General features: G+C 38.2%; 1 protein-coding gene across 1 annotated transcript in view; it reads right to left on the bottom strand.

Moving 5' to 3' along the window:
- The window catches only part of LAMA2 (laminin subunit alpha 2), a 340,783-nt gene that overhangs the window by 32,588 nt on the left and 291,261 nt on the right, over positions 1-16,934 (bottom strand). The window contains exons 47-52 of the mRNA XM_077812149.1: positions 13,351-13,510; positions 6,956-7,080; positions 5,088-5,250; positions 3,233-3,377; positions 1,939-2,077; positions 167-178 (exon numbers count right to left, since the gene is read on the bottom strand). Of these exons, the coding sequence (XP_077668275.1) occupies positions 167-178; positions 1,939-2,077; positions 3,233-3,377; positions 5,088-5,250; positions 6,956-7,080; positions 13,351-13,510 (744 nt within the window). The remainder of the gene's footprint in view (positions 1-166; positions 179-1,938; positions 2,078-3,232; positions 3,378-5,087; positions 5,251-6,955; positions 7,081-13,350; positions 13,511-16,934) is intronic.

Here is a 16,934-nt window from a genome sequence, read left to right as displayed (position 1 = left end):
CATAGGAGCAGCTTTGCCTGTTGCAGCAGGAGCAACTTGCTCAATTAACAGCCCCAGGGGAACGGCAGGTGTAAATGCTACCCACAGGCTGCTTCTGCACTGCCACCTAAACCAAGCTGCGCTTATTCAATGCATGCAAGTCATGCAGATATTTAATTATTTTTACCTTGCTTTCATACTAGGATAAAAGAGAGGAAAAAAACAATTTTATTTTTAATTACATTTATTGTAGAAAATGATCTAGATTCAGAACATTTCATATTGAAATTGATCTAGATCTCCCAGTGAAAACAGATGCTGGTTGGTGAGATTCTTTTAATTTAAATAAATATACACCAGGCCTTAATAGGCTAGCACAGTTAACAGTGTTATTCCCCTCCACACATTCTCCCATAAAATGTCATATTGATCAGTAAATTGTTTTATTATTTGTTATCACAATTAGTCCTCAGTAAAATAAAATCATGAAAGAACTGGCAGGAGATGGGTCTGGGACTGATACAGCCTGGCGTTTACAAAGTCACAGGTATCTCGATGTCTGCTGCTTGCAGCAGCTCAGATGATCTTTATCTTTGATAGTAATTTATTGTAACATGCATCTTGCACCAGGTCACAACTGATGAATCACAGCTGCAGGCACAATGGTTCCCACAGTTTCAAATAGCTAGGGTGTTCTTGGTTTCCTAAGTAACCAGAAAGGATATGCCTCGGAGTAATTTCTTCGTATAATTTGGCACACATCCGTGTGACTTCACAATTACATAATGCAATGTGAGACATCATGAGGGAAAAGCTTGGTTTTTTTATTACAAGGTAAACTGATATCAGAGGTACCGTAAATTAAACGTAATAAATTAACAATATCCCTGTTCTCCCCTTGGTTGTGCAACAGCCTCCTAAAGTATAGCTAGGCTTCCTGGTGCACAAGGTGACTTTTTGACTGTCATTATGAAATGTAAATGAAGTTGACCCAGATTAATAGGCTTGTTTTTGTTACAGTTCATCTCCTTGTTGTAGTCAGATTTTTTTGTGTTGCAGAAATAGCTGACCATTCACTGAATCCCAACAATATTTTTCAGATTATTTAAAAGCCCCTTGTTAAATTCCAGCATCTCATATCCCATTTCTTAAATATTTAAGCACAGGGAAAAAAACATGCAATATATTTTATACATAATGAAATGTACTGTGGAGAAGTTTTGCCCAAGTAAGCAGTTGAGGATTGGACTCTCAGAAAAATAAAATAAAATGAAATTAACCACATTTCATTGCATTTAAAGTATACTGCATGATATTTTAAATCTATTCAATATAAATTATTGAGCACAAGGAATTTTATCTTATTGAAGAGTTCAAGAATGGAACCCTTGTCTTCAAATCGATTTTAAAATAAGTACAACATGCCATACATTTTATGTAACACATATTGAAAGTATAGTAGGCAACGATCCTGCAAAGACTTAAGCAATCATTTCATGTTAAGTAAATGAGTAGTTTCTGACTTCAGTGAGACTACTGATGTTTGTAAAATTAAACATGTACTTAAGTCATTGCAGGACTTGGACCCTTCTCTGAGCTACAGGTTTGGAACTGCAAATCCATTGTTATAGGAAGCAAAGAAATGTACCGAGAAAGAGAAGCCCAGTTACATCATTATGGTTCCGTACACAGCATCAGGAGCCTTTACTGTAGTATAATCAAAGCTCACAGTGTATTTGAAATGGAGCAGTGAACAATTCGAGCCATCTTAAGGTGTGAGAGGGCACTTACAGAGGAAATAACACTCAAGAGGATCAATGCCAAGGACCTTTGGTCCTGCATTGGGAATGGAATTCACCATTCTCCTGGCAAGTAAACTTGAGGAGAAATAGGTACATATAATAAACTTACATTATCTGCCCTCCCGATAGGCAAAGATATTGTTTTAAGTCCAATTACCTCAGGTTTCTGAGAGTTGGCAATCCACCAAAATATATTTTCTCATCAGCTTTCAAGTTGAGACCAAAATGGCTTCCTGTAGAAGATGTTGCGATGATCTCTTCCTGATTAGTGTCTATGTCTACAATTGACACATTGGCTGGAAAAGATTAAGAAGTTGGAAATCAGACATGAACTCTATATTACCCAGTGGAAAAAAACAGAAGAAAAATAATTTTTTTGGAAAATAGGAAGTGGGGTAGTAACTTGCAAGTCAGATACTGGATTTCCAAATCATAAATTAGCTGGGTGGAAGAAAAAAACCATATTTTTCTCTGTTGCCATAACAACCTGAAAAATGCCATAGTAATCTTGTATGCTTTATTTTTAAATATGTTCTATCCCCAGTTCTAACTGGTTTGTCTTCAGTGTCAGTACTTTATTCAGTGAAGAGCTCAGGACAAGATCAAGAATGGGGAGATCATTTCACCTCTGCTTTGTTGGTTTGAATCCAATGCAGAACAGAAGTAAGGAAAAGCTTTTACCATATGATAGCTGCTCAGTGCCGTAAACGTTTCAGTTCAAGTCCTATTGGTCATATACTTACCTCACAAAACAAACCTCATCCCACACACAATTGCCAGGATTCTCAACTAAGGTGGAACACAGAATGGATATTGAGACTAAACTCCCCTCTCACCCCTGTAGTTCCTGCTTAGATTATTTAGCCTCTACTTGTACAAAAGCTAAAGCTATGGCACTATTTGAAAACATACTTAGTTTCTGCAATCTGGGTTCCAATGTCCATGACACTGTGCAAGACGTTACTTATAATAGCTGCTGTGTTTATTTACATAATTATTGCACTACCAGTATTTAACTCATTACTTTTTAAAGCACGGTGGGATACCCAGAGTATGAAAAGCATTGTAAAGCCTAAAACCAATTTCTACTCTAACAGAAACCGGATAGGTTTGTTTTATGAACTTTAAACAATATCAGGGAACTGCATGAAGAAATCATTTTTCACTCAAATGCATTTTAGAATGTAATTTAGCCAGCTGTTAGGCAGAATTATGCCTGAAAATTAAGCTACCGGTTTCAAAAGAAAATCATAAAAGACCTGGTTGACACTGCAATCAGTCATTTCTAACCTAAGCCACCTGCAACCTAAGCAAAAGAAGTTGCTAAATCACTTTCTTATAGAATTTTCTAATCCAGCAATATTGTACATCATCTTCCCCGTGATTAGATGGTTAGCTGTGCTGGATAGGGTAATTAGAGCACTTCTGATGTTATCACTGTAGGAACTCACCTTGTTTTTGGATTCTTGAGAGGGTGAACGATTTCCATTTCCCATCGTTATGGTTTTGGTTGCCAATAGCAGAAGTTGTACCTGAACCTAGATCGTAGCTGACTTTTATATGCCCATCACTGAGCTCTACGCTCATGAAATCTTTCTGTTAATGAGACAGATTAGACACATTGTTTAGACACACTGGAAGACTGGTTCCTGTTCTCTGTGATAAGCAATATTTAACATGAAACAATTGTTTATTTTCTGAGTGACAATGTACAGGGTTTTTATTTAAGTTGTTAAACTCCTCAGATATTTATTGTCCCTAACTTCAAGTACACTGAAATGTACTGTCAAAGAGTTGTTTTCTTTACTTCCTACCTTCTTATGCAGGTCACCGGCTAAATTGGTGGGCTGTCCTGCAATTTCCCTCTAGTCAGTGATATACCCCAAATGGAATTGGGTAGTTCAGTTTGCTATAATTCCTATCAACCACTGGTGCTGATATTTAAATACCCTGAAGTTGTAGCATTGGTGGCTGACTGGAGCTGTGGTACAATAAACTACAATATCCAGGGCAAACAAAGGCTGGTAGGATGCAGGGGCGGGAAATTTCTAGCTCACGAGGGAGCCAGAGACCAGGCTAATGGAGAAGGTAGGACTTGAGAAATGGGGAACTACTAATGCAGGGGCATTTAACCATCAGAGAAGTTTTCATTTTAGTACTTGTTTCTCTCATGGTGCTCCTACCAAACCTAGTGTGAGCCCACATTTTAAGAGAAATGATTTCATGGACTATCTGTGTTTCCATTGTATGGCTCGCTCACACACCCTCCTACTCACAACTGCAAAACATCCCTAGAGCAACTACCATAGTTGCTTACATGAAAAAGTAATCTTATGAAAATAATGTATTTTTGGCTCTTTTAATGCAGTTCAGTGACTGGAAATAGGCCAGCACAATGTGATCAGCCAATGGCACATGCCCACTAGTGTTTTGCAATGGTTCAAGAAACACAGTTCTGAAAGCTCCTGTACTGAAGATCACAATCCATATTAGAAGGATAAAGTGGGCTGGATTCTGTTCTCAGTTAGGATGTTGTAAATTTGGAGCACCTGTACTAGAATTCACCAGACCTACTTCAGATTTACATCAGTGTAAATGAGATCAGGATCTGGCCAGCTGTCTTTAGGAATAACCTCTTCCTGCTGTCCACAGACCCTTGACAATGCAGACAAATGAAAAAGTTAACAACCTTAATAAACAATGTCTGAAATTACCCATTTCAGCTGTAGTGTGAGAACATTAACTAATTTTTTTTAAAGAAATGCCAACATCACATTCTGTTGGCTGTTCCATACATAGTTTCCCTATTCTGCTGCTCACATTGGGCACAAAGCATTCTGTACTCAGTCCTTTCTTATGACTATCCATTTCCTATATTTTAAGCGACAAAAAATTTACCATAACTGGGGGAGGAGGGGGCGAGAATCAAAGAATTCTGCTAATTTGAGCATTTCAAAAGTTGAAGTAAAATCTTGGCCCCACTAAAGTAATTGACTTCCATGAAAATTGACCCTTGACATTTTCCCCACATGAACACACCGCTGCTCCCCCTCACCCCTCACATCCGAACACAAGAAGCTGGGGGGTTTTATGGCTTGTGAGTTGTGGAGTCTGAAATGATTTGTATATGAAAATATTCAAGCATGATAGGCAGACTCCACAACTCCCAAGCCATAAAACCCACTAGCTTCAGTACTGAAGTGATAATCAGCACATTTGATTTTTAATTTCCATTTCTCCTTTTGAGTAACAGGTATTCAGTAATTTTAACGATAGCATGAAACATGAGGGGTTTTTATTTTTTACCAAGTCATGTGTTGCAAGGTACATCAGCAGAGCACTAGAAGAGAAGGTCTTGAACTTGAACATGACCATAGAAACATTGGGGTTCCAGCGGACTGGGCGGCTCACCAAAGCATAACCATCTCCATCAAACTGAATAGTTCCTTCACTGTCTGGCACCTGTGGGCTATAAAAGAATGGAATTTCTACCAGTTTTTCTGGCTGCTTTGGGGTAAAAGGGAACCATGGGAATTTGAGGGAAGCCAAATTTTATACAAACATGTTTTCTGACACCTGAACCCTTAAACTCAGTCCATGTGATGTGGAAGGTAGTCTAGGAGAAAGACATGGGACATGTCTGCCTTGTGTATTTCATGGTCCGTATAATTTCATCTTACATCTTTTATTGGAAAAGATTCATGACAGTATTAGGTAATCATATTATTATTAAGTGATTTTAATAGGTGTCAGATTGACAGCCCTGGAGACTGAAGTCCTCTATTTTTCACAGATGACATACAGCACAAGAACAGCAGTGTCAGTCTCCCCACACTGTTCTGCCACAGTGCCTTAACTCTGTTAATGTCAGAGACCACAGGTCTTGAGCCCTGGGCCATGGACTTTTCAGAGCTAGTAAGCTCCAACCTGCCACCCAGTGACTTGCTAAATGTTGTGAGACTAGGAGCTGAACTCTGACCAAGGACCCCAGTCCTGGAATCTGATTGCTGGGCCTCCTGGTTAGTTCACAGCTTCTATATAAACCATGCAGTGGCACAGACAGCTGTCTGTGAAACTGGGTTCCCTCTGCTTGAGACTGCTTTCCCTGAGACACCTACTTCTACTGCCTGCTGCTGATCTCCTGGTCACCTGACCCTGTCTACCACCTGACATCTGATTCTTGGTTTAGCCTGACTCGGACTCTGATCTCCTGTTATTGGACTCGGCCTGACCCCCAACACCTGGTCCGAACACTTGGTTAGACTGCCTACACCATGGTCATGACAGTTAAGAAGAGACCATGTATCAGGGAGAAGATAGTTCAGTTTACCTTGCCATTCAAATAATGGCTTCTCATCTGAGACTTCCAACAAGAGACACAATTAATGGCAACTTTCTATGGTGGTGATTTTTGTGATGTGGATTCTTGCCCACTCTTGTCAGACAGACAACCAGTGGCTTTTGGTCACTACTGAGTTCATCTAGATTTGAACCAGTGATCTAGAGACAAAGAACTGGCATGCATAGGTCCTCATGCAATGTTTCATTATGCATACTGTTCCCTCATTTTTACATGCAAAAAAGTACCTTGGATTTAGATTTCTAACTCCTACATAGCCATGTTTAATGGCAAGTTGCTCCCAAGTATATTTTCCAGTAATTTTATGTGATTAATTCAAAGTTCTTATTGTAAATTTGCACTTTCCTACACATTCTTAAGCCCCAACATTCTTTTTCATTCCTTATCTTGATTTCCAATCTAGCTGTCCAGGATTATCACCAATGTGTTTGAGAAATGAGATTATACTCCGTTTTGGCTTGATCCAAAAACCAGTGAGGTCAATGGGAGATTTTCCACAACTTCAATAAGTTTTGGAGCAATATTTTACTATGCTCAGCTCATGGCACTCTCTCCCCATTAGTCTATTGAAGGTATTGCTAATCTCCTTCATGAAATGGGGGACACACACTCCCCCTTGGCATTATTATAATGTAATTATTAATATTCCTTTTAATTCATTGATTAATGTGCAGTAGGCCATATTGTACTTGCTTACTTACATGGCTGTGGCTGGTGTAGATATTCCTATTTTACTCCACAACAAAATGGAGCATGTTCACAGATAGGTTCATAAAGGGTGAGGAACATAAAAAGAAGCCAGTCCATTACCAACCTGATAGCACATCCTTTGCAGTCACCCTTTGTGTCCCTGAAATTCCACAGTCCTATGGGCTTGCTGTCCAAGTATGTTTCACCCATGCAGCCAGTGAAGGTAGTGACTCTTACAGCATCTGATTTCTGCAAACAGGAAAGTATGGAACTTGTTAGAATGCACCTTGAAGTGATCTGCTATCTTCTAAAGCATAACTGTGTAATGGATACAGGAAAAATGGAAAGAGACTGGGGATTTTTAATGAAATATCATTCTTATTCCACAAATTCTTTTTTTAAATAAGTGGCAGGGCATAGATGAGCTACTATGGGAGGACAGTAGGACTGGAGAGGCAAGATATGTAAGATTAGGGAAAAGATCTGGGCACAGTAATTCTTGGTTCTCTTCCTGATCCCACTGCCCCACCTGCCTCCCCAGGTATACATGATAGTTACTATCCTTCCACCTATGGAAGACTCTCTTCAGAGTTTATCGGTGTTTTTCCCTTACAGATCATGGTAGGGACTGTGTGTAATCTCCTCCACAATATGGCAAATGTGCTGTTTCCACTTTATATTCATTCCTTGAAAGCCTGGTAAGTGAAAGACTGGAAACAAACCAAGTTAGCATAATGAGCATCACTAACCCACTTTGTTAAACCTGGAAAAAAATCATTTAATTTTGGAATTTAAAAAAATTACTCATGACAAAGCAAAATTAAACCCTGAAATATCAAAAGCCTACTAGGCTAGGGTAACACAAACTGCTCGGGGTCTTGCTGATTTTATCTAACTGAAATTAACATGAGACTATGTTCAGCTAATATATGAAAGAGCACAGAAATCTCCTCTCAGTTCATCCTTCTAAAATATCTAATTTCATTTGAAGTTTTGGTTCAGTATAAGCTGATTTAAAATCTATGCATTTAGGAATTTGCGACATGCAAGACCTGCTGCTTTCTATGAAGCAGTTATTAATATTAAGAATATTAATCTGTAAGATCATGGAGAACAGCATATTGAAAACTTTCAAGGAAGAGTCTGATTTGAAAGTCTTAATGTGGTGGTGATATTTCCTGGGGTAATCATAAATGTTTTAATTAGCAACAAGTATAAATTTACTGTCACTTATGAGAACTTCATGATGTCTAAGCAAGATAAATGATAGATGGTTTTTAAAACTGAAAAGGAACATTTTATAAACATTGCAGGGCAGGAAAGTGATATGAAAGAAGCTGAGACATACACACAAAAAGGGATTTCGTACTATATCCTAGGGCAAATCTGTGACGCTGTCTGATCACCCGGACCTGAGACCCAGTGAAATGAAATATTAGATTTGTGAGCAAGAAAGAACCTTTTAAAGTATCATTGACCTTGATGAATGTCCAGATAGTTTCAGCTTTTTATACAAGCTGCTCTATGACAAGCTATACGTTTTTGCAAGACTTCATCTTGTCTAATTAACAACTAAACTTACCTACAGAGGAGGATGCAAAGTTGTTATTGCCATGTTGGTCCCAGAATATTAGAGAGATGAGGTGGGTGAGGTAATATCTTTTAGTGGACCAACTTCTACTGGTGAGAGAGACAAGCTGTTGAGCTTAAACAGAGCAATTCTTCAGGCCTCACCAACAGAAATTATCCAATAAAAGATATTACCTCACCCACCTTGTCTCTCTTATAGAGGAAAATCAAGGTTACAGTATTCTCCTTTATTCACAGACTTTGCTAGACTATAGTTGAAATGTTGAACACCGAAAATGTTGAATTTTCTGACTCTTAAATATAACCTCAAAACCCAACAGTCATGCCAGACTACTGTTCTCAACCCTGGTTGCCAGGGTGAAGGATTGATGTCAAGATAGCCCTGCTAGCAAGAGAAGAAACTAGATCTATTCAAAAACCTTTGCCAAAATCTCATCCTGGGTAGGACTCTGTCTCAGTCAGACAGTCTTTGGGGTTTCCACTTCTATGCCTCATGCTGATGAGTGACTGGGACTTTAGAGTCCCCAGTTCAGAAAGCACATGCTTTAAGTTAAGTGCTGAATTGCTTCCACTGCACATCTGCCTTTTCCCAACCTTCCTAACTTGGATAAAACCAAACCAAATATCAGCACTTATTTTTCAGTTGTATTTTCAGATTTAAACCCTGCTAAGTGTCAGAACCTTTTAATCTCTCTTGGCCCATCAAGATCAAGATCCTCCTGTGATTCTACTTTAGATTTTTAATCTTTTCTTTAGTTTTTATATGGCACATAGTTTATAATGCATCATTTGCAAGTTATTCTTGTTTTGTCCAGCAAACACATTAAATACATTAGGGAAGGAAAGAGTATATACATGACTAGTTAAACTAGTTATGATATCAATAAAGTTTAATATGTTATAGCAATTATTAAATATTGTATGCAGTTGGAATATTGGGTAACAACAGATATCCTAGTTAAGTGACAGTAGCATATTCTCAAGATACTATCAGTACATTGTGATCAATAGTTTCCATTAAAAAGTCGTGATTGATAAATTGAGATCAGTCTCTTAGATGAATAGCTTTTAAATAATCTTTTCTATAAAGAAAGACATCTGAGGTTTTACAGCATTGCTGCAGAAGATAATACCAAGTACAAACATTATTTAATTAAATGAACTCCTCTTGCATTGGCAGCCTTTGGACAGTGCTAGTCATTTCTGCTTCTAAAAGCTGTATAAGATGGCACAGCTGCAGTGAAGACTGTGACAGCTTTTCCACAACAGCCTTCCGATTCTCCAGACTTTATAACCTAGACATCAACTTTTGTTTCAAGCTGGAATGTAAGTCAAAGGCTCAGTCTGGGAGTATTTTTCCCCCTCCAGATTTATGCTCAAAAATATATGTGCAGACATTTTAAAATGGCAGAGCTGTACAAATAAAAACAAACTAGTGTGAGTGCTTGACTCACTTGTGCTTTCATAGCTCAAAAAAAAAAAATCGGAAATGAACTAAAACCATATACTGAACTTTAGTTTTTAGTTTTGTGCCCCAGCTTTGAGCACTGTTGGCTGACAGGCCAAATATGCTGGCCGAGGGGCTTTTGAAGTCTGTTGATGGCTTTTCAGTTCTGGCAGAATGTAAACAGTGGATTTATTTTAAATTAAAACTTCTAGGTCCAATTCAGGAAAACACCACTAATTTAAGCATGCTGAAATCCCATCTAAGTTCCTAGGACTTCAGTTCATGCATAGGGAAAGACTTAAGCATGAACATGATTAAATGCTTATCTGAACCAGGGTCCTAACCCTTGTGACCTGACCCAGATATGCTGCTGTCTAATTGCATCTGTAGCCAGACTGACACCATGGATCAAATTCACTACTGGTACAGACAGAAGCAGTTCTACTGACTTTAATGAGGTTGTGTCTAATTGGGGGTTTGATGATTATGGCTATGTATCTGAAAATTGAGTACTGTCTCCATTCATCTCAATGGAGTGTATACTCTGAAGCCTAATATGAGCATTGACATCACAACATTATTAAATACGTTACTGCTGAGCATTAATTCAGAAATATGCAGCTAATATGTTTATCCATCATGGCTGAACACCATAGATATTAGATACTAGGGAAAAAGCCGTATTAGGTGTGTGATGTACCACCTGTAGCCTCTGGACACTCACTCTCTCTCCCTGAAGGAACAGAGTATAAGCAAGAGAAAATATAGGGAAGAGAGGTAGTGAGTTGCTATGCTAAATAGCCAGATAGATTTGGCAGGGGTTCAGCAGCTGGTAATTGTGGAAGGTTCAATACTCTCTGCAAGTTTGAAGCCCCCTCTGGACTTTTAGTAGCTGGCAGAATATTATTGTTGGGTGTTTGCTGCAGGCATTCTTGTTTGTGGCTCACAGGGAAAGCTTAAATCTTTCTTTTCAGTGGCTGGGAAAGCAAGGAGATGGAAAGCCAAGCTAGAGCCACCATTTGCAGCAGCTAGGGAAGTATGGGGAGAGAGGGTAGCAAAGGCAGTTGTCTGTCACTATACGTTTTTTCAGATATCTTCAGTGGAATTGCCTTTCCTATTTTCTGATATGAAAACAAATGATAAAGAACTGACTGTGACAGTTATTTTTCCACTTAATGGTTCAAAAAGAAGCTTCAAGATTTATTTGATCAACAGTTCAGAAAACTTTCAAAGAAGAATAAAGTTTGCAGGTTGTTTGCAGACCCATTTTCAGGTAAAGCAGAAGGAGTTTAAATCAAAGTTCAGCCAATAAGGATTGATTTACAATTCTCTAATCCAAATCTCTTAAAATAATTTTTCTGAATTTCTACAAATGCTTGTCAAATGTCTGATATTCAGAGTTATGTTAGACAGCTGCTATTTATGCAAGCCTACAACATGCACTTACGGCACTCTATACATAAAAAATAATAGCAATTAACTGAGTATTTTAGAATTAGGACTTCAGAAAACAGAACTTCCACCCAACAAGCAATTCTGATATTTCAGCATTTGCTTTCATCCCAAAAAATTGAAATAGTCAAAATTTTAGTGAAACAAAGTTCTGAAAATTTTTAGTTTGGAAATGTCTAAATAAAAAAAAACTCAACATTTTTGACTGAAATGAAATATTTTGTTTTTAGACATTGACATTTTTGCCATTTCAAAATGTAAAAATATATTTGAAACTAAACATTATTTCAAGTTTTCCTGGAAATTGGAAAATTTCATTGAATGACTTTCCTGCAAAACATTATTTCACTAGAAAATATTATACTTCTTAATTTAATTAATACTTATTTTAATACTTCCTTTGTTGGGAAATTTTTACTGTAGACAAATTTCAACCATCTCTACTCAGAATAAATCTCACTTGCGTTTATATCTAAGTTAAGTGCAGCCCTTGGATTCCTGGTAACTTACCAATGCAACCCAGGTGCTGCAAATATTGTGCACCACCTTCTGTTGTAGGCAAAAAATTAACTTCTTATGGCTCTCATGATATTAATAGCTCTCTTCCTGATCCCTATCCTGAATCCCTTGGAGCTGGAGGCACTAAGGATACAGAAGAGCACCCAAAGGAAAAGACTAGGAGGAGGAGCCAACATAAAGGAGAATGGAAGGTGTCTCAGACACATTGAGAAAATGTCAGCAGCTGAAAGAAGAGGGGTTCTAGAAAGGATTATGAGGAACATACCACTGTCCAAATGAGAAAAAGATAAAGCAAAAAGCAGATTAGCATACAGAAAGGAAGAGGAGAGACTCAGTGGAAAGGACATGGATTCATAGAATTAATACACCCTGTTATGGGGCTAGTATTGTTTAGGAGCTTAGCTTGTGTGTGTGTTTGTACAGCACCTAGCACAACAGGGCCTAACTTGGTTGCAGTGTTTAGGTGCTGTGTTTAGGTGATGGGGTGTACCAACCCCACACAGGGTTGAGAGCCTGTAGGTGCAATCATCCTCGCCCCACTACACCTGCAGTAGGTATCAAGCCAGGAGGGAGCAGTTAAAAGGGCTGAATGTGGCTCAGTTAAGGACTGACCTGGAAGGCGGGCAGATCTCTGGCTCTCACTCAGTAAAGAAGCCTGGCTGGAGTCTGAGAGCTGAGCTGGGCTGCTGGCAGATAGAAGATAGGTCTGCAACAGGGAGCCCAAGGGAGTTGAAAAAGAAAGCAGCAGAACATGAGTCCATGCTGGATTCTGTACACTGGTGGAGGGGTGGGAAGGGAGTAGAAAGACTCCTACAGATTCAGGGATTGCCCTGTGAGGGGAGTGGAGAAAACTCTTCTGCAGCAGAACCAGCTGGGTAACAGAAAGTGCTAGAAAGCTCTGCAGAGAGAAGGCTTACCAAGAACAGAGCTGATACATGAGAGCCCAGGAAAAGGCTAAGGAAAAGGAACAAGACAGGGCAATGTAGGAAGTGGTCTAGGGCGGTCTGTGCAGTCAGGTATGGACTGCCTATTTAAGGGTCCCTTGACCAGAACCCAGTAGAAAGGGATGGCCTAGATTCCGCTACCAGCCCACGGAGAAAGGTGCGGCTGAAATTCCCTGAGAATGGGTAAGGACTATTGAAACCCCCTGACACCAGGAGTAAGGGCTAGTGAGTCTGGAGTCTGACTGCAGGTCCAATGTGAAGTTGACCAACTATTATTTGTGTGACTAATGGTCTACCCTGGAAGGGGTGGGATTCTATGTGACCTGGATGGAGGGCTGAGTCGCAAGAAGCAGCAGACCATCACTGGGACAAAATAGCTTTTGACAGGGGGCACAAAAGAAGAAAAGTCTGCTATGCCATGGTCAGTCACTAGGGAACCTGTGCTGGCCAGCAAGTCACATGCTTTCACTACAATAAATATATATTCATTAATTATAATAGCAGGCACTGCCTATGTAAATAACTGAACCAAAGGATTAATGCACCAACAGTGAGGAAGTACATTACCTTAATTTTATCAGTTAGACCACCAACAAACAGCACGGCATTTGCATCTACATCCAGAATTGTATAACCAGGTGGAGAGACTGCGCTGAAGGTACTTGGCATGATGGTTGCTTTGGGACCATCCAGAGCTTGTACTGAAATTGTGCCATTTCTTCCAGTCCTTGGAATTGGACCAAAGCAAATAAATAAGTAAATAAATCTGCTGTTAAACCACAACAAATAAAGCCTCATATTTTCCAGACATCTTTTACAAGTGACAGGCACTACTGGTCCATTTGTAACTTGGTATTATTCAGTTTTTAATATAAATCAATAGAGATTTCTTAGCTCTCATATACCTGTGCAAGCGCCAAATCTGATCACATAACAGATGTTTCTTCTCACCTCAATATCCTCACTGAATATAGTTCACTATATGTATGCATTACATGGTGAATTCACCCACTAAAATAGTAATTATCAAAAGTGAAAATTCTCTATAACCAAAATAGTACAGTGTAATTGTATCTTGACAACAAATGAAGAAGGCTATGATTCAAATTCATTTCTGAACTTCATATGGGGTATTTGATTAATTTTATTCCTCTGAAGTGGATGATCATATAACAAAGCCCTTTAATTTACTTCATTGTAATGCAGGAGACCTGCATCCTCCACAAAGGAGCTCTCTGGTTGATTATTGTACTCAGGCACAAGCCCTATTATGTTTAAAATGGCTGCCTTGTTGTGTTTAAAATTGCCTTTTTATATTTTATAATATGATTTGCTGCTTTGTGGACAGTTTCTTCAGTGTTTCCTGTTTCTGTATTCAGAGTAGGAAATAAATGCAGTACGTCAGATATTGATGTGGTAACTGTTGTCCAATACTTACAGCTTAATGGAAACCACTTTATGAACCTTTGCACGATAAGGTATGACCTCCCCCATAGCCTTATGAAAAGGTTATTTCAAAGGAAAGGTTAGTTTCCTATTAATTTACAACAATGTCTCAATATTGTACCTAAAGTATGACCTTTTGGATTTTACCTTTGACCTTGAATTGTGACATGTGAACTCCTCCTACATTATTAAGAGTTTTTGTTCATGCTAAAATCATTGGAAAGGTAAATCCCCTAGTTTTACAATTAGATCTTGATCAAAGTCATGATAATGTGGGCATTCTTAATATGGGCATATGATCATGCAATCCTAATACAGACTGAAATATGAATTCATGGAACATATTTAACTTATGTTACCTTTGATTAATTGGGAAACATACTGCTTTTACTACGACTTGTCTTTTTCTTATATAACAGTCCACACATAATTTCACCCACTGCTGCTTACTTCCTATATCTGTCAAGAATTACTACTTAGCTAATTGAATAATGTTTAGCTATTCATCTTCTGTATCTTTGTGGGCTACCCTATTGTACTCTAAAAAATAATTCCCTGTTTGCAACAAAGCTAAATTGCCTTTTCTTAGAAACCAGAACTGATATTTGCATTTCTGATACAAGAGAGTTTCTGGACAGACAGAGGTAATAAAATTACATTTCACCTAACGCCTTGCCAGGTAGCATTTCTAGTTTGAACAATAGCCACTGGCCCCACCCCATATCATGTCTCAGCTAGCAAATCAAAACTTTACTTTGGTTTTTACAAAGTATCATGAAATTGTCTGGATTTAAACATATAAATTCCATCTTTTCTCATTAAAAGAAATAAAAGATGTCTGTGAGTGCTGAAGTAAGCAGTAAACCTAGAGTTACCACTTAGAAAGAGCTGTCATTAGCGCTATCTAATGTTTTACTTCAGGCCCACATCCAAAATAAAGCAATGAAGCCTGTACGTAACTTTAGGTACGTGAGTAATCCCATTAATGTCAGTGGGACTACTTTTGTGTTTAAAATTACACATGGGTTTAGGCACTTTACTGAATCTGTTTGTGTTGGAGAGGGATGAGGAGGGAGAGCAAGACTCCTGTAAATATATAAATCTGATTTCCATTGAAACTCTGAATTGTATTACCTCAAAAATATATAGACCTTTGGCTTATATACCTAAAAGAGTAGGAATAGTCAGTACAGGAACTGGTGAAAGAATAGTGTGAGTATAGGAGAGACTTTTATTAAGCCATTCATATTTGGAGGCTATTGAAAGATAATGTTTGGTGCTTTCAAACTGTAGTGTACTACAATCAATATTCAGTAAAACCAGAGTAAAAGACCAAATTCAATAAATCTGAAGTAAATGAGCAGAATATGGTATACATTTTTAAGAGCACATGTCCTAAATAGCATAGGGAATCTTTGATCTTCAACTAGAGTAAAGTGCTAACAACAGATCCTCCTCCTTAAATAACTCAATCTTTCATTTGAGAAGGGCTAGTGAGCTTTAAAGGAAGAACAGTTGACTGACTTGTCAGGATAAGAGACATTAATAGGATTTGAATGATAATTTGTAAGTGACAGCTGGGTTCCTATGAGATACTTCGCAGACTGGAGAACATGTACCAGCACGTTGGTAACTGACAATCTGAAAAATGCACACTACACTATTCATAAACACTTACTAAAGAGATATATGGAGCAAGTGGGCTTCACCTTGCATTAGCCATCAACATCTGAATAACTTTTGTAGCACCACATATAAATACTTGCTCTTTGACCCACTTGAGAGGGGAGTTACAAGGAGCAAAGTGGGCTGACAGTAAAGTGTATGTGCCTAAAATAAACATCTCTTTCTACAGCTGTTCTTCCCCAAAGGAAGAATATTCCAAACAGAAAGTTAAGGTTCCCCTTAATGGAAAAGATATTGTTTCAACCTTCTCAGCAAGATTTCTAAGGAATAATAATGAGGTGGTATATAAACGGTATTTGAGTAAAACAAAAATTAGACTATGCCTGATTCAAAACCCACTGAAGTCAAGGGGAATCTTTTCATTGACTCTGTTGGGCTTTGGATCAAGTCTTTATTGCATTTGACTGTATCAGAGAATTGACTGCTTTGTGTATTGATAACTTGTTTAACATGATTCTCATACAGTAAAACTTTATGTAAATTTTGCCTTCTTTTCAGTGTTTTCATTGATCAGGATTTTTATCCCAGTTAGTTTTTACCTTTACAAGTAAATAACATTCTCATAATATACATAACAGTCCCTGCACTGGGGAATACCAATGGAATAACATAAGTACTTTAATTACTTGCAACAATATTAAGCTTTCAGGGTGATATATATATATATATTCACACACACATACACACTGTATATGTGTATATACATACTGTATGTGTATTTATATATAGACATACTTTAAACATACACATAAACATAGAAAAGTACTGCTAGACTGTAATTAAGAAAATATTCTGCAAAACGTATGCAGTCATTACTGTACCCATCTGACAGACCGGGAAACTGTGACTCAGAGGTTAAGCAAATTGTCCAAGCTAGAATCTGCCTCAGTCTCCTGCTCTAACCACTAGACATGCTGTCTCAAAATGAGAGAAGGAATACCCCCTTCCACATCTGGATTTTATTCCCCACTCTGCTGAGTCAACTTGAACAACTCAGTTGTCTTTGCATGTCAGTTTCT

This window comes from Eretmochelys imbricata, chromosome 3 (assembly GCF_965152235.1).
Source record: "Eretmochelys imbricata isolate rEreImb1 chromosome 3, rEreImb1.hap1, whole genome shotgun sequence".
Lineage (NCBI taxonomy): Eukaryota > Metazoa > Chordata > Testudines > Cheloniidae > Eretmochelys > Eretmochelys imbricata.
Note: the sequence above shows the minus strand (reverse complement) of the source record. Positions and strands in the feature narration are given on the sequence as shown.